This window comes from Mchenga conophoros, linkage group LG7, assembly GCF_057382185.1.
Source record: "Mchenga conophoros isolate Kocher_MC1m ecotype Shallow Benthic linkage group LG7, M_conophoros_male_GT1.1, whole genome shotgun sequence".
NCBI lineage: Eukaryota > Metazoa > Chordata > Actinopteri > Cichliformes > Cichlidae > Mchenga > Mchenga conophoros.
Window position 1 is genome coordinate 25,818,261 of NC_140532.1, and position 18,896 is coordinate 25,837,156.

At 41.0% G+C, this 18,896-nt stretch overlaps 1 protein-coding gene across 6 annotated transcripts in view; it reads left to right on the forward strand.

Moving 5' to 3' along the window:
• The window catches only part of pot1 (protection of telomeres 1 homolog), a 59,496-nt gene extending 42,001 nt beyond the window's left edge, over positions 1 to 17,495 (forward strand). For 2 of the 6 annotated variants that reach the window (XM_085283109.1, XM_085283110.1), the window contains exons 11-20: positions 11,403 to 11,584; positions 12,264 to 12,361; positions 13,053 to 13,079; positions 13,371 to 13,527; positions 13,886 to 14,094; positions 14,219 to 14,354; positions 15,047 to 15,129; positions 15,913 to 16,007; positions 16,362 to 16,467; positions 17,160 to 17,494. In XM_085283109.1, coding sequence (XP_085139235.1) covers positions 11,403 to 11,584; positions 12,264 to 12,361; positions 13,053 to 13,079; positions 13,371 to 13,527; positions 13,886 to 14,094; positions 14,219 to 14,354; positions 15,047 to 15,129; positions 15,913 to 16,007; positions 16,362 to 16,467; positions 17,160 to 17,278 — 1,212 coding nt within the window. In that variant the 3' untranslated portion in view covers positions 17,279 to 17,494. Of the gene's footprint in view, positions 1 to 11,402; positions 11,585 to 12,263; positions 12,362 to 13,052; positions 13,080 to 13,370; positions 13,528 to 13,885; positions 14,095 to 14,218; positions 14,355 to 15,046; positions 15,130 to 15,912; positions 16,008 to 16,361; positions 16,468 to 17,159 lie in introns of those variants that run through there. The other 4 variants (XM_085283111.1, XM_085283112.1, XM_085283114.1 and 1 more) reach the window with 4 other exon arrangements.
• The last annotated feature ends 1,401 nt before the right edge of the window (positions 17,496 to 18,896 follow it).

The following is an 18,896-nucleotide window of genomic DNA, read 5'->3' on the forward strand; positions in this document are numbered from 1 at the left end:
ATTGTTAGACACACCAGATACTGGTAGACAGAGCAGTCAATCGAGACTCTAAGACCATACTGACCAATCTGTGCACTGCCTGGATTGATTGCAAAAAGGCTTATGACTCAATGCCTCACATGTGGATCCTGGAATGCATAGGGCTATACAAGAAATTAATTGGGGATGTGAAGAACAACACTAGAGGCCAACTTCAAGGTAACTGCACAAGTCACCATCAAGTGGAGGATTTATCAAGGAGCCTGATGCTCACTTTGTTCTGCATAGCCCTGAATTGCTCATTAACAAATATTAGGAAATATTAGCCATGCAGCACTCCAGCCAGGAGTGATCACTAGGATCTACAGCAGGGGTCGGCAACCCTAGGGTTAACTGTTGGCACGACCATAGCTGGACTGGCCATTTGCTCGGAGGGCCGATGATTTTTATTCTTCTTTGTAACGGTATAAGCAATGAAAGGTGGTTGATTGGCCAGATGCTGGCCGGTGTGTAAAAATAACTCAGTTGTTTGGTGGTGGCTATGGCGGAGCTTCCACAGATTCAGTAACAACAAGTGGTGGAGGCCAGCAGGTGGATGAAGGAAAGGGGAGGCAGGAGGAGGAGAGCCCCGATTCAGCCGCCAGTCCGAGTGTCAGGTGAACTGAATTTCAGGTAAGAAGTTATGACCTGCAGTTAGGGCTGCACGATTAATCGTTAGAAAATCGCGATCTCGATTCATACTTATGTGCGATCTCATTTCCAAATGACAATGATTTAAAAAACAAAAACAAAAAAACAAAAACGACCACGACGATTGTACCGCATTTTGATCCGGGACGTAATCTGCATGAAAACAAGCGCTCACTCTTCCTGCTCAACAAATGACAAGGGCGGAGCCTTATACCACGTGATACAGAAGCTGTGCCGTGTGATGCTAAAATTAGCAGGGAAAAAACAACGTTGAGCACGTCAGGGATGACGAGAAAGTGACAGGAGAAAATCCGTCCCGGTCAACCACCCAAACATCAATAACGGGAACCTTATACAGCGCTTCCCTATACACGTCGAACTCCCGCAGGCACAAAGAAATTACGGAGGCTATCACTTATCACCTGACCAAAGATATGGCTCCCATCAACACTGTGCAAAACGAGGGATTTAGGAAAATGATCAACACCCTAGACAAACGCTACACAGTGCCGTCCAGCAACTATTTTTCTATTGTTGCACTACCTGCTCTATACACGCAGTGTCGAGCAACGGTGGAGACGGAATTTCAAGCAGTACATTTTGCGGCAACAACAAAATGTGAGACATTTGTTGTTTTTATGTTCAGTCTCAACTGTTACGAAGTTGATGTGCAGTTAATAAGTGCAATAAATATTTATACTGGAAAAGAAAATCGTGAGAGAATCGTGATCTCAATTCTAAGCCAAAAAATCATGATTCTCATTTTATGCAAAATCGTGCAGCCCTACCTGCAGTCTATCTGGGTCAGATATGAACCAAGTTTAGGTGGAGTTTATTTTCGTTGTGCTGACTTTTTACAGTCAGTTACAATAACTCGTACTGCGTACTAGCTAGCATGATGGAGTTTATATACAGCTGGCTGGGTGCTATGATGTTACTGATAGTGAACTTTATTTTATTCATAAGGTTAGTCAGTAGAGTTGCCAACCGTCCCGTAAAAAGACTGAATCGTCCCGCATTCAGAGAAAATATTACGCGTTTCGTGTTGAGCTGAAAAGGAACACAGTTTGTCCCGTACTTCAGCTACAATGAAAAAGACACAAAGCTGGAGTTATTCTAACGTTACGCTGCACAGCTGCCTCTTCTTCTCTCATTCTCTCCCCTCTCTCTCCTGTTGCTACTTCAATCATGAAACTGATCAATGATCAGCTGATCAGCTTTTCTCTCTTGTTTATTAGCAAAGTTTTGCCAGGGGGCCAGGTAGGGCATTAACGGGGAAAGGGGGGCAAAAAGAAATACTTTTCTTTCTTATTTTCATTTAAAATGTCTGGCTGTTATTAAATAATTATCTGAAGCTTACAACCAAAGTTTTTATCTGATGTAAAATGTGTAGAAATCATACATATACCAACAAGACTGTACATCACTGTCACAACAGTGTTTGTTTTCATTTAAAGGCTTTATCAGTGCGCATGCGCCAACCAGCGTGCAGCCTGTTACAGTCGCTCCTGCTTTTCTCTTAGTTTAGCTCTTTTTTCTTACGTATTCTTTTTTTTTTCTGACTTGTATTTTCCTCCGTTTTCTATCTCTTACTCAATCATGTGGATTGAGAGAGTTTTTGTTCTTCTGGTGGCCGTGGAACTGTTACTTTTATCATGGAACGGGACCGCGGCACATCTCCTACACGCACGGACTGTTTACTCCAGAGATCAGCTGATCGCCCTGATGCCGGCCGGCTCGCTGGCCAGGCCCGCAGAAGTGCCCGCAGAAGTACCAGCTGAAATTTGGAGGAAAACACATCGGGGATGCAGAGGTCAAGGACAGAAGAGAAGAAAAAAGGTGACGGTGAGACAGCGGAGGCTCGAAGCGAGGAGGAGGTTTAAACCGTGTCTGCCGTCTATCGTGATGGGAAATGTGCGATCGTTGGCAAGTAAAATCGACGAGCTCTCAGCACTGGTACGGAGTCAGAGGGAATACCGAGAGTGTAGCCTGATGTGTTTCACCGAATCATGGCTGCACCAGGTCATTCCCGATGAGAATGCTTCCGTGGAAGGCTTCCACACTGTTCGGGCGGACAGGGACAGCATCGCTAGCGGTAAGCGTAAAGGAGGTGGGCTTGCTGTTTTAGTTAACAACCGGTGGTGTAACCCTGCCAACATAACAATCAAAGAAAGGATTTGTTGCCCGGACACTGAACTGTGTGCTGTTGGACTCAGGCCGTATTATTTACCCAGGGAATTCTCTCACGTCATCTTGGTGGCTGTTTATGTTCCCCCCTCTGCTAACCCCACAGCTGCATGTGACACTATCCACTCTGCCATAGCTCGGCTACAGACTCAGCACCCGAGTGCCTTTATTGTGATCTCGGGTGACTTCAACCATGTATCACTGGACAATACACTACCATCATTCAAACAATATGTGGACTGTCCCACCAGGGGAGAGAAAACTTTAGACTTACTGTATGCTAACGTCAAGGATGCATACAGCTCCTCCTCCCTCCCCCCACTTGGTAGGTCAGATCATAACCTGATTCACCTCACCCCCCGCTATGTGCCAATTGTGAGGAGGGAACCTGTGACCACCAGGACTGTTAGGAGGTGGTCAGAGGAGGCAATAGCGGAACTACAGGGCTGTTTCGAGGTGACCGACTGGGAAACACTCTGTGAGCCTCACGCCGAGGACATCAATGGGCTTACTGAGTGTATCACAGACTACATAACTTTCTGCACCGACTCCATTGTTCCAGCTCAGACTGTTCATTGTTACCCAAATAACAAGCCGTGGGTGACTAAGGACATCAAAGCCCTCCTCAACAACAAGAAGAGGGCTTTCAGAGGGGGCAACAAAGAGGAGGTGAGGAAGGTCCAGGTGTTACTAAAGGACAAGATCAGAGAGGCTAAGGACAATTACAGGAGGAAGCTGGAGTGGAAACTCCAGCAGAACAGCATGAGAGAGGTGTGGAGGGGCATGAAGACCATCACTGGATTCAGGCCAACCAACAGCAGGGGAGCTGAGGGAGGTGAGAATAGAGCCGACGAGTTGAATCTGTTTTTCAATAGATTCGACACCACAGTGTCTGCTCCCACCCCCACAACCTCACCTGCAGTCAGCCTGGAATCCAGAGCCACACCACTGTGCCAGCCTCTCTCTTCACATGTTGCCTCCTGTGAGATTCCTGACACCCCTCCCCCACCCATCACCTTCACTCAATACCAGGTTGAGATGCAAATGAGGAGACTTCACTCAGGCAAGTCTGCTGGACCAGACGGAGTGAGTCCCCTTGTCCTCAAGGCCTGTGCCCCCCAGCTGTGTGGAGTCTTTCATAAACTGTTTATGCTGAGTCTGAGTCTGCAGAGGGTCCCGGTGATGTGGAAGACATCATGCCTCGTCCCTGTACCAAAGACGCCTCGTCCCAGTGGCCCCCAGGATTACAGGCCCGTGGCACTGACCTCCCACATCATGAAGACCCTGGAAAGGCTCATCCTGGACCAGCTGCGACCCATAGTAAGACCACATCTGGATCCCCTTCAGTTCGCTTATCAGCCTCGTCTCGGAACAGAGGACGCCATCATCTACCTGCTCAATCGTGTCTACACCCATCTGGACGAGCCGGCGAGCACTGTGAGGGTCATGTTTTTTGACTTTTCCAGTGCTTTCAACACCATCAGGCCGACCCTCCTGGGTGATAAGTTAGCAGCGATGCAGGTGGATGCTTCTCTGGTGTCCTGGATTGTTGATTACCTGACAGGAAGACCACAATATGTACGTCTCCCACAGTGTGTGTCTGACAAGGTGATTAGCAACACAGGGGCACCACAGGGGACTGTCCTCTCCCCCTTCCTCTTCACCCTCTACACCACAGACTTCAGCCACTGCACAGAGACCTGCCATCTTCAGAAGTTTTCTGATGACTCTGCGGTGGTTGGATGCATCAGCAGGGATGATGAGACAGAGTACCGGGCTGTGGTCGACTCCTTTGTCACGTGGTGTGAGCAGAATCATCTGCAGCTCAACGTGGCAAAGACCAAGGAACTGATCGTGGACTTCAGGAAGACCAGGAAACACTTGACCCCTGTTTCAATCCAGGGGGTCAGTGTTGACATTGTGGAGGACTATAAATACCTTGGAGTACACATTGACAATAAACTGGACTGGGCTAAAAACACCACAGCACTTTACAGGAAGGGCCAGAGTCGTCTCTATTTTTTGAGGCGACTGAGGTCCTTCAACATCTGCCAGAAAATGCTGAGGATTTTCTATGAGTCTGTGGTGGCCAGTGCGATCCTCTATGCTGTTGCATGCTGGGGGAGCAGGCTGAGGGTCGCAGATGCCAACAGACTTAATAAACTGATCCGTAAGGCCAGCAATGTTGTGGGGATGGAGCTGGACTCCCTCAAGGTGGTGTCGGAGAGGCGGATGCTGTCCAAGATAAAGACAATGTTGGATAACACCTCCCACCCACTCCATGACATGTTGGTCAGTCACAGGAGCTCGTTCAGTGAGAGACTGAGATTACCGAAAAGCACCACTGAACGACACAGGAAATCATTCCTGCCTGTGGCCATCTCCCTGTACAACGCATCCACTTAACACACTGTTTGCTGCTACAGCTACACATGTTTCTTTTCCAAATATTTATTTATAAGTGACTTATGTATGTATGTATGTATATATATGTATATATTGTACTATTCTTAGTTAGCGTATTGTCTGTCTTGTCTTAATGTTGGTTTAAAATGGAGCACTGTAACAAAAAATAATTTCCCCCAGGGATCAATAAAGTATTCTGATTCTGATTCTGATTCTGATTATGGTTTTTCCTATAATACCTGGTGGGCCGATCTCAAGTCAAATTCCCGGGACAATTTTTTTAGTCCCAGTCCAGCCCTGGGCACGACACGCAGTGAATTAATCTGAGAAGGTGCATTAAAAAATAATTGGCCGCGCCAGCAGCGCACATCGCAAATTATTTCGCATAGACACATTAGTTATGCCTCTTCTTAATGACGGTATCTTAACTAACAACCCCAAGTACCAGATTCAACTTGTAATTGGCTAAAAATAACTTGGCCTACTGGTGAGAGGGAAGTTGTTAGCTTTCCACTTTCCGACACTTCAAATGCTTCAGGAGCTTTCCGCTCAGCACAGCATCAGCACCACGGAAATACAGAGATACATCCGTAGACAGAATTCACAAGATGTTTTTGGGACTTTCAGGTGTATGGACCAATATTTTATTTTCTGATCAAACCAGAAATCTTTAATGAGCAGTTAGATTTGTCTCGCATTAACTGGCTGAGTTAATGCCAGTTAATGCAACATCGACGGAAAAAGTGTGGACTTTATACCAGTTTTTGAATTGTGTTGATAGGCCACGTAAAACCAGAGTTATGATAAAAAGTATTGCAATGTTTGTTTTTTTCTGAATACTATTATTGTTTATATTTACTGCAGAAAGAAACGTTTAAAACGGCATTTTATAAGGAAACTGCTCGAAAGCACTCTCGGCCTGTGAGCAAAAACAAAACCAAAAAAAACCCCACCTTTTCCTATTGGTGGAAATATTTACCATGTCGACCAATCAAAAAGTGATATGGCAACATGGCATTTAGTTGTTTAGGAAGTTTTAGGAGTGTTTTGAGATGTGAGAGATTTGCGACGTTTAACGTGTTTGGAGTCTAAAGTTAGTGTGTTGTCTTGTGTACACTGAAAAAAAGGGATTGGCCAGCTCTTGGATTTACGCAAGCATCTTGTGTGTATTTAACACAATTGCCTCATGCTTTAAAGTTAAGTTTAACTATATAGTGTAGAAACTACATGATATGCAAAGAGGCTAGATTAAATTGTTCATATCATGTTCAAGTGAAGTAAGTCAATAATATATCAATGTTAAATCCTGCGACACTGCACGGGTTTCAGACTCGCGCTCTTTGGATCGGGGTTTCAGGAAGGCATCCATCTCAGTCAAGTCAAGCAGCCACCTCTACTTTTTTTGGTATACTGAAAAAGTAAATTGGGTGGTTGTTACATTAAAAAAGTCTAACTTGTAATTTGAACACAATAATTTCATGTTTCTATGAACGTAATTAAGTCATGAAGGATCTGTACGAAATTCAACAACTTAATTTGTTCTTGTTGAGATGACATGATACAATCTAGTGAGAGTGGTTAGTTGCTGAACTCATGAAATTCACAAGATCGCACAAGATTTCAAACTGCAGGAAAATCACTGGAGTTATAAGAGGCAGACAACTACACACACACACACTACGTGCATGCTATTGCTTTTTGTTGTGGATTATAATAATAATGGATTGGATTTATATAGCGCTTTTCAAGGCACCCAAAGCGCTTTACAATGCCACTATTCATTCACTCTCACATTCATACACTGGTGGAGGCAGCTACGGTTGTAGCCACAGCTGCCCTGGGGCAGACTGACAGAAGCGAGGCTGCCATATCGCGCCATCGGCCAACACCAGTAGGCGGTAGGGTAAAGTGTCTTGCCCAAGGACACAACGACCAGGACAGAGAGCCCGGGGATCGAACCGGCGACCTTCCGGTTGCAGATGCGATTCCCAACCCCCTGAGCCACGGTCGCCCTTAACCTGGACAAAAACAAAAAAATTCTGCATCAAATACAGGAAATCATAGCTTTCCTGAATTTCCTACATTGTTGGCATGGTGGTTAGTGCTGTTGCTTCACAGTAAGAAGGTCCTGGGTTCAAATCCACATTCTGGCTAGTTTGCAGTGGTATCTCTCTGGGTATTCTGGTTTCCTCCCACAGTTAAAAGTCATGCAGTTAACTGGTGATTCTAAATGACCCGTGAATGTAAGTGTAAATGGTTGTTTGTTTCTATGTGATAGACTGGTGAGCTGTTCAGGGTGTACCCTGCCTCGTAACCTATCACTTCAGGGTTATTTCCCAGCCCCCCTGCAACCAGGATAAAGATAGGAGGATGGTAGTTGTTGTAGACCCATTCAATTTTTATGGTAACCAGGATCTAGACTTTGTTGAACATTATGTAAAATGAAGACAACATGTAGTATTTAAGTGACCAAGTAGTATTGGTGTAAAAGTTATTGAATAGTGTTGAAATAAAATGACAAAATTGTGAAGGATTAAAACATTCCAAGAGCTCAACTTACTCCATCTGAACATGTTTCAATCGCGTTTTATGAACACAAAATGTACAGGTTTACTGAATATGAAAAGGTTGTGCTGATTTAACTCAGTTGTTTAAGTTTCTGCCAAAGCAAACAATTTGTGTGCAGCCAATGTCCACTACTGAATCAGGTTAGGGCTGTTCAATTAATCGAATTTTAATCACGATTACGATCTGGGCTTTCAACGATCATTAAAAATGACTGAGCCGATTATTAGCCCCTCCCTCGTGCTTTACTCTCGCGCTGCTCCGTGTGGCAAATTGAGCGCACCTCTCTGCATTTCGAACACGCGTCACAACAAATTAAGAGGACCCGAGGGAAGCTCGGAAAGCTAAGCAGAAGTTGTTTGGAGAGGAGAGTGACTGCCGCTGGTTGAAAAGAGAGGTAAAAAAAAACTTCAGTGGTGTGGAAACATTATGGGATCGCAGAGTCAGACATCAAGTAGACATAGTGTGTAAACTTTGCTACGGTGTCGTAGCTGCACCACAGAGCAACACTGCAAAGTTCACTAAACATAGATGTTTACATTTTTCATTTATTTCTTATATTGCAAACATTTGCACTGTTATCAGTTTTTGCACACTATTTTATATTATTTTTTAAAGTCATTATTCAATACATTGTTATTGTTAACCCTTTAAAGCCGGTCAGAGCAGCACGCTCCGTTTTGCCTAACTATTTTTAAATCCCTGTAGAACCGGAACCGCGTAAGCTAGCGCAATAATTTTTTTTGCATATGAAACAACACGAACTATCGCATGTCCGCCATTTCCTGCCCGAAACCGGAAGTGACGTCATTTTCGCGGAAAATGTAGTTTTTTACTTGTACTCCTTAAAAGCCTATACTGGTGTTTTTATAAGTCATGTTTGACTCTATACTTTTCTGAATAGTTTCTGTGATGCTTAGAACTTGAATTGTGCTGCTTAAAATAGTTTATTTTGATGCACCTGTTGTTTTCTTTGCAAATTTGCATCATAGGATTGTTTTTTGTTTTTCCTGCAGTATATAAAAATTGCTGTATCTCCAAAATAAAACTATGAAGACACTCAAAATAAGTTTCCTGTTATTGTAAACTATTTTTTGCAACTTTTTTGTATTTAAAGTTTTGAGGGATAAACCTCTTAAATTTCTCCAAATAGAAATATATGTAAAAAAACCAAAAACGATTTTCAATTTTTTTTGTAGTTTATTGCACTTTTTTGCAATTAATGTAGTTACTATGGACTTAATGCATACATATTATTAAAATATGGGCTATAACAGCACGGGCAGCACGGTGGCACGGTGGTTAGCACTGTTGCCTCACAACAAGAAGGTCCTGAGTTCAATTCCAACATCAGGCCGGGGTCTTTCTGTGTGGAGTTTGCATGTTCTCCCCGTGTTTGCGTGGGTTCTCTCCGGGTACTCCGGCTTCCTCCCACCGTCCAAAGACATGCAGCTTGTGGGGATAGGTTAATTGGATAATCCAAATTGCCACTAGGTGTGAATGTGAGTGTGAATGGTTGTCTGTCCCTGTGTGTTAGCCCTGCGACAGACTGGCGACCTGTCCAGGGTGTACCCCGCCTTTCGCCCTATGACAGCTGGGATAGGCTCCAGCGCCCCCCGCGACCCTGAAAAGGATAAGCAGAAGTGAATGGATGGATGGATGGGCTATAACAGTTGTATAGCAACTTGAAATGCTCCCACAAATGGCACTACAGCATGTAAAAAAAAAAATATAAGCTCTGGCGGACTTGGTTCTATGGTAGGTCTTAAAGGGTTAAATAAATATTGTCAAATAATCGAGATCTCAATTTCAGTGAAAATAATCGTGATTATCATTTTTGCCATAATCGAGCAGCCCTAAATCAAGTAAATCCAACATGGCCTTTTTTTCAGTGTAGTTGGTGTGTAGTGTAGTCAATAGATTTGTTGTGTGTGTCAGAACAACGAGGCGACTGCTGGGTGTTACAGATGTTACAGGAGTGACACATCTCCTGTTGTTTATTTTAAAAAATGCATTGGCTGCATTTTTTAAAGATGATCTTAAAGTACAAGTTTCCTACTCCCACCCATTGTCATAATTGTCTGTTTAGCCATTCATTTTCGTAGTCTGTGGCTTTCATATCTTTCATATTTGTATCATCTTGTTTTTTGTTGTTCTATACTTTCCTACACATTTTCCTAAATGTTTCTTGCTTTTACTTCCTGTTTGTTTACATCATAGGTCTTCGGGGAATTTTTGCTTATTCGTCATTAGTATTGATTAATTGTTACTAAATTTTTATTTACAGTGTAATGAATTAGGTTTACATTATCTTCATAGCTTTGTGGCTACAGTGCCTGCGGTAGCATTATCCTGCACATTGCAATGCTTTGCATTGTCAAGTCAACTCAAGTCATCTTTATTTATATAGCACATTTAAAAGACATCAAGTGTCGGCCAAAGTGCTGAACAGAGGGATAATATAATAAGGAGAATTAAAATAGAATGAAAACATTAAAGAAAGATTGTAAGACATCCATATATGTTGTCATCCCAGAAGAAGCCGTTCTCATTGCAATTCTTAAATTCTTAATCAAAGCTTAGAACAACTTCGTAGTGATTAGTTGTCACACTCACATGTCTAAGAACAACTGGGTCCAAGCCATAACCAGATCTTTGTGTTGGTGTCAAGGATTCAGGACTTTAATTAGCCTTTGGCCATATGTATGTGTCTAGCTCTCAAAGCGTCAGTGAGTCGCTCGGACACTTGATTACTGAAGTGTTTTTTGATTGCTTTTGGCTACAGGATCATCACAGCTGAGAGAGGAGAAAAAACAAAATGACAAACCCCCCAAATCCAATGACCAGTCTCTGAATCACTGTCACCACCACTGACTGTAGGTTTGGTGCAACATTGCCATCTGCTGATAAGTAACTGGTATTAAAAAAAATATAGCTGGAGGAACATTTTGCAGCTAAGTAGCTTAATTGACAACGGGTCAATAAACACGTTTGGATATAAACAACTGTGTCTTAGAAAGACAGAAAAGTGCTTTTTCAGAAGTAAAATGGCCACAGATTCACCAATCTGGAAAAAAATGTGGAAGAATTTCAGGATAGGGCATTATGGTCGTGCTGTGGTTAGCACTGATGCCTCAAGGCAATAAGGTCCTCAGTTTGAATCTATTATCTGACCCAGATTATTACATTTGGGATGTATGCAGGATTCGACTATATGAACACTGACATGTGTGCACTTTGTATTCATATTATTAACATTCCTTGTGTACACGGTATTAAAGTTTTGAAGGACGTTGAAGTTTTTCAAAAACAACACAAAGCATCCAGGTGTTGTTACGCTGCTGGGACGACAGCTCTCAGAGTTAGACGAGGCTCTATAACTATTTTCTTCCTGTGATTAATGTTCCACATGTCTTGACTTGGCATTTTTGTGCTGATGTCTTCATCTCTCTTGCAGGTTACTAGTTGAAAACATGTTTTGTTTGGTGTTTGTTTGTTTTTTTGTTTTTATAACATTTCAATACTAAAAAGTTTTGTCTTTTCTGACTATTTTTTTGGGGGGGGGGTCCCATCAGCCTGGAGTCTTCCTGAGGATCTACAACCTGCGAGCAATTGCAGGATCCAGTACAGTGCCTGGTCTTACCAGAAGCCAATTACAGGTAGATCACCTGGCTTTTCATCTGCACGGAGGGACGTCATATGGCAGAGGGATCGGGATTCTTCCTGATAACAGCCCTGACGTGCAGGAGCTGAAGAGGTACGGTGAGAGATGAGAGAAAAATGTGGTTTGTTCCTCGGCTGCAGCAGAGGGGTGGAGCAGTGGGTTCAGGGTGTGGTGTCAGGTGATGACTGACTAAAACTGACCTCCATCATCTTATTGTGACTGTTTGGGTAGTTTGCCGGGACATGGCGTGAGAGCATTGTGGGGAGCGAAGCAGGAAGAGACAGCTTGCAAGCTGTATGAACTGAAATTGTAAAGCTTTTGTAAACAAACATTTACGTGCATTACAAGTCTGTGTGAGTGGGGTCCTTTTGTCACAGCAGCACTGGACAATATAAAGAAAAATGCATTTATCAGTAACACACAACTGTGCTCCCACACTGTTTTACTAGTAACTATACCAGTTGAGTAAGTAAGATCTACTTTAGACACTTTTTTTGAGAAAAAGTGTCTTGAAAAAAACGTTTTAGGGAAGCCTACTCCATGGTGTACACAGCTGTCCATAACGGAGTATTATCGCCACCAAGACTTGATCTTGGTTAAGAATCAACCCTGTATTATGGATGCTCTTGTTTTTGTCTGTAAACTATAATTTTATTGTAGTATTTGATTCATGTTCCTGGTTTTATTTGCTAAGTGTGTAGTATTTTTTTGTCATCTTTGTTTTTGATTGCATCAATAAATACATTTCTTTTCTTTTTATTTCTGTCTATAGAGTTATTGAAGCTTTCCAAGAAAATGATGAAGAAGCACTCTCTGAACTCAATGACTCAGATCTCTTGGAGGTCTGGAAAACTCCACCAGAGTCTCTTGGTACGAATGAGCTCTAGATGTCGCACTTCCATACTAACTATGGTCACTGCTGCTCCTACTGATTAAACTTAAATAGATTTCAAACAAGTCTGATTTTACAGGACACTTATATAATCGCTCATGCAGTAATATTATGTGTATAACATTCCAAAAACTGTAAATTCCAAATCCACAATTTTGTTTATACCTTTGTTAAAAAAGATGGAAGATATCATAGTTTTGTTTTTATTGTGATTGCGAAAAACAAATATGCTGTATTTGAACTTCATGTTTTACCTTAACAGACTTCGAAACATTACAGGAAAATAGGAATAATAATTGAATTCATGACATAGTAACAGTGGTATAGTTTTTTTTTATAAAGTACAGTTAGTTTAGTTTTAAAACCCAAATTAATTTACTTTTGTCCTTTGAAAGCTTCTGTTTGTGTAATGCTTGTATAGTGTTTACCTTTTATCTGTACTGAACAGCTAAAGAAATTTATAACTAAAACTGTAGTGTTGAATTTACTTCTATGTAGTTCTTCAGATATTGCTTTACAAACTGTTGTACAGTACCAAGGAGATGTTTAATTCAGGATAGCGAGCTTGCTGTTGTGTGCTAAATTTAAGCCTGTCCAACTTAATGCTTATTTATTTGCCTTCTTGTGTTTCGTTCCGTCTTTGATGCTTCGATTTGTTCTGTGTTGTAGATGGTGAAACACTGGATTGCAGTACAGGTATGAAATTCGGCACTGCATTGGTAATTGCTAATTGGTTTGATTTGGAAGTGCAGGTAATGTATTATAATGAATATAAAGCAGTAAATTAGGACCAATCCTGTCTAAATAAAAACGACTTTTTTTAAAGTAAATCCTTAATTTATTTTAAAAATGACATCTGTGTATAATTTCTAATGTGGTTTTATATTTATTTACCATTTTAATAATTGTTATCCATTCTATTTACTATTTACTACCAAGTGTTTAATGATGAACATTTTTCCTCTGTGGGTTGGTGTTTGTGTTCAGAGAGAAGCTGTGGCCATGACATGCAGAAGGTGACACTATCTGAAGTTAAGCGGAGTGGCCTGGGTCGAGTTCACCATGTCAGGGCCCAGCTGAAGGCCTATGAACCCCACAGACTGCATGAGGCACTCAAGCTTTACTGCAGCAAGTGTAAATCAATGTAGGCACATACGCTGTGTTGTTGCTTCATGTGGTAATGTGTAGATTTTAGTGCTGTCAGTGTTAATCTCATTAAAATGACATTAATGCCATAACTGCAAATCTCCGTTAACGAGTTACCGCAGATCGCCCCGCTGGATGGCGCTAACGCATTAATGAGCTAACCGCGCTAACGCTTTGACGCCGTCCAGCCCCACGCAAGGGCGATCCGCGGTAACTCGTTATCAGAGATTTTCCGCGTTAATGCAGTTATGGCGTTCATTCATCATTTTAACAAGATTATCGCTGACAGCACTAGTAGATTTTGATTTGATCTCAGATGGTGTTGATATATAAGTTTAAAATGATGATGATCTCAGGCAGGATGTCCCAGATGATGAGCTGTTGGAAAGTATCTTCTCTGAGGCATCAAAGGACTGTGGACCCTGCAGTCCCCCACCATGGGTGCTCTCTGGACAGGTCAGCCTCCCAAGACACGCCCCAGGTCCCTCAAACCGAGCTCTAACTGTTTACCTGCTCACTCAGCTTATGTTTGAGGGCAAAACCAAGGATGTCATCTTGCTCATGGGTAACAATCCGCAATTATTAGAAAGCATAAAAGCTAAAAACATATCAAAAGAAATATCAAGACTGGTCTAGGAATCCTTCCATCATCAAATCCACAAAAACTCCGATATCTTGGTATCTTACAGGTTCAACACTGGAGGAAATGTGCCAGCTCATGGCCAGCTACCAGAACATCATCCCCGTAAGGGCATCAGGAGGTCACCTGTCTCTGTTCGACCTATCTGCACCTTTTCTGTTCAGAGGCAGGAAAAGATATTACGGGTCAGAGATAAATCTCACACACTGATAGAGCGCTGGTAGAGCTAAGCAGGAGCTTGATCAGTCGTAACGATTCCATCAATATTGACAGCCACTGATTATTATTTATACTTTAAATGTTTTTCAAATTTATATATTAAATGGTTATACGCACATGCAATTTAAAGATTGTAACGAAGACAAATAACAAATAAATAAAACACACCCTTTATAATGACTCAAATACAAGCGAGCGTAGTCATTTTAAAGAGTGTGTTTGAATTTTCTTGACCCCGCCCACTTAAATAATGGATATTGAGAGGCTGTCACAGGCTGTTATTTTCTGTCATTTTTATCTCTTTATTTTTATATAATTAAATATTTTAAGAGAATTCTTAGGAGTAACTCATTCATAACAAAAATACAGAACAGATGATGCTTTTATTAATCCATTATGTCACCACAAGATGAATTTCCACAGTGAGACAGTATGTTTGGTTTTGTGTGTCTGCTGTTGTTGCCTTGTCATTTTTCTTATTCATAAGTTACTGTCCTTAAACAGATTGGCAGTTCAGAAGCTTTTATATAAAAATGTTTTTTGACCTTCAAATTCTGATTCAAACAGTCGTGTTAGTTCTTGAACATGTCGTCATTGTAGTGTGTGTGTGTGTGTGTGTGTGTGTGTGTGTGTGTGTGTGTGTGTGTGTGTGTTCCAGCTGTAAGCGGTGTTCCAAGGCTGCAGTGAGGGAGCAGAGTTGGGAAGGAGTTGAGATGATAGATGAGAAAATTATCGCTGAAGGTGAGACAGAGATTTGTTTGAATCATCAGACTGTTGGAGTAAATACTGGTGGTGGAGAAGAGCTGAAAGCAATTAAAACAAACAGATAACACAAAATTGCCAATGCTTCATGTTCGTAGGGACCTGTGGGTTTGGTTTTTGTGGGAAGGGCTTTATTTTAAAACGTGAGATGAAAGCGGGCTTTGTAGTAAAAATGAATATGAAAAAGTAATCATTTTTTCTCCCGACTATCTTGTGTTTTTTTTACAACTTTTTCATAACTGAAGCCAAAATCATATTTCAACTTCCAAGTTCCAAGCAGCGCAACAAAGAACGAAGTGAATAATGTGGAGACATTAATGTGACTATTGTGGCAAAACAAACTCGTCGATTGTCAAATGTCAGCTAAGACTTCTCAGGCTGCACTTTTTCCTCTGTGGACATTGGCACATTTGAGTATCTTTGTGTTTAGAGTGTTGGTTAGACAAAACAAGACATTTAAAAATGGCATCTTTGGGAAATTTCTTATGCATTTTTTGGTCTCAATAATAATTTTTTTTAAATTGACATTAGGGTGCAGCCCTGTTTTTTAGGATATCATAACTTTAATTAGGTGTTGACCTTGAATGCATCAAGAACAGATTCAAAAGTTATTATATTAGAAACCGCACTATTCCTGTGTTTGTGTCTTTTTCTCACTTAAGTTTCCTCACTGAGTTGTAGAAATTCCTGGTTGATCTCTATCCAGGTCAATTTGAACTTCTGAAATAAATCAGGCGATGTTTCTGCTTATTTGGCCTGCAGCTCTCGGCATTCAGCCGCTGCAGTTCATCCTGCTAATGAAACTGGAGCTGCAGGATGCCACCGACACGCTGGATGTCTTCCTGTGGAGACACGCTGTGAGTTTCACATTCCTGTTGTTTGGTGTCAGATGGGATTAGACAAAGGGAGAACATCTGGATTTATTATATATTTCACTGTTGTCTTGTAAAATTTTGCGCTGATTGAGTTTTTTGCCCTAAAGAAGTCGGGTCCAAAATTCATATATTTTGGTGTTTTGGATGTCAACAAATCAAATTCTGAATTTTTAAAAGCTCTTGTCTAACCAAGAATGTGGGTAAAGTAGAAACATTAATTTGCTTCTTACAGCAAGATATAAATAAGAGGATAACTGAAAGTAACTTTTGTTTATAATGTCTGTGAGCTTTGTAGATGTAAATGCTAGTTGTGAGTTTTACTCTCTTTTTCACCAGGAATCATTCTTTGGTGTGTCTGCAGAGGATGCTTCAGCCAATCAGGAAGCTCAGAACAGCATCTGCCAAATCATGGACTCTCTCTGTCCACCAGGTGGCAACGTGGGTATGTCTGTCAAACCCATACACAGTACATAAAAAATTGACATAGCTTCTTGGTCAGAAAAGTTGAGGATGTGTGCCTTAAACCTGCATGTTTTTTTTTAAAAAGGCCAATAGGTCCCAGCTCCTCTGGTCATATTAAAAAAAAGGTCTGGCTGTATAGAAATCTCCAGTGCCTCTCAGCTACCTGGATCTCTGACGTCAGAAAAAAAAGCTTCTGTGTTTTTCATTGCAGTTGCTTCTTTCATGCTTTTTGGAAGTCCAGTTTGAAAACAGAAAGATGGAAATTGGAAAACACTCATAAAAATGTGACATGACTCATGTCCATCTTTCATACAGTGTGCATGGTCAAATCATTAGAATAATTCTTCAGTTTTAGTTACGGAAACATAATAACTTTAGATCTAAATTGTGTAATGAACTGGACCAAAACATAGAATCAGACATGACATACTGAAAGCTTCAAAGGCATTAATTTGGCTTTTTAATATGTCTAACTTTACAGCTCTGTGGTAGAGATTTGGGGAAACAAAACATTGCACAAAACAGTATGTGAACAATATATATATCTATATATAACAATATACAAAAAAAAACTTCCTGCAGCTTTGCAAAACCAGAAGCAGCAGCAGGCTTAATGTCAGCCGCAGGTTTGTGTTGCTGGATGCTTTGTCATGTCTGCCTGTTCGTCCTCAGGTCAGCACCCATGGCTTGATTTATGTTTGATGGCATATCAAGCAGAGGACGACGATGGACAGACTAAGACCTGCTATCAGGTCTGTCACACGACTGTTGTGAAACCCTCATCTGAATGATCTGACACCATCTGCACCACCTGTGGGAAAGATTCAGATAAAATTCTGATCAGAGGATTCTGATTCTGTCTGTTGTTGCTTTATTTCTTTACATTTCTATTTATTGTGTAAATAAAGTTAAAAACTGAATAAAATACCAACTGCATTTTCTTGCCATTTCCTGTGCTGCCTGGGTAAACTTTTGATGACTTTTCAAAATAAAAGGTGATTTTTTTTTTTTTAATTACAGTGTATCCAGTAAGTATTCACAGCATTTCACTTGTTCCACATTTTGTGACTTTTACACCCTTATTTCAAAAATGGAGTAAATTCATTTTTCAGTTCAACATTTTATACACAATGATGACAGCATGAAAAAGGTTTGCTTGTAATTCTTGCACATTTATTACGTGAGTATTCACAGCCTTTGCTCAATAGTTTAAGTACTTTTGGCAGCAATTACAAGGTTCAAGTCTTTTTGACTATGGCCAGTTTCTCCCATAAGGTTGGATAGATTTTCAGATCTCTCCAGAGATTTTAAATCGGGTTCTGAGTCTGTCCAAATCTGTGCCATCCTGAAGCTATTCCTTTGTTATCTTGGGTATGTGCTTAGAGTTGCCCGATTTGAATATGAACCTTTGCCCCACACTGAGGTCCAGAGTACTCTTACACATTTTAACTGAATGAAGGGGCTTAGATTTTTCATGCAGGGCTAAAGACTGTTCAAATTTGGCCTCAGTCTTTCCTGAAGATTCTTATCCTGAATTCCATGACACCACTCCATGACCTGAACTCAGTGTGTTTCCCACTTTTACCAAATGCTTGAAGCTAGGATGTCTAATGTTATGAGATCATGGTTACCACATTAATATTTCTCCCTGCATACTTATTATATCTTGTGGCAACTTTAACTCCACGATTGCTCTGAACGCATCCTTCCAAATCTGAGAATTCTGTCTGGAGCTGGATTGTCAAAATCGTTTTTTACAAAATCTTTTTTCAGGAGATATTTTTCTTTTGCTAATTGCTCTGCACAGGACAAAGACAACACTTTGCTCCTGGTTTTTATATCATACAAACAGGAAAGAAATGACATACCTAGTATCAATGTATTAGGATGGTTTACTGTATATTTCTTAAATCTATCTGTTATTCGCCAAAAAAAAGTCATTTGTCAGTCAAAATGCTATAATTCTCTACATACGTACGTACATACATTCAGAGAGAGGGAGAACCATAGCACATAAATCTGAAGTAAATGTGCCATGAAAAGGTTTCCAAGCAGCAACTGACTGTTAAGTCTATATTTATTGTTGCCATTTTAACAAATGCTAACATGAAATGTATTTGCAGGTTAAGCTTTTAATTTATCTTTGGAATAATGTATGGCATCACATTCTAGTGTCCTAAAACGCTGAGCAGCAATATTTGCTCTTTATGGATGCAGTCTCACTCTCCATTCCTCCAAACACCTTTCAGCATTTATCTGTGGGTTTGCAGCACCGTCTGCTGGTCTACTGAGTATATTCGTGATGTGATCTCGTCCCCCAATTAAGCATTAAGTGTGAATGCCCTTAACACTTGCAATCGTGGTTTTAAAAAAAGAAAGTACACTCTTTCATTTGCAAGGTTTAAACTA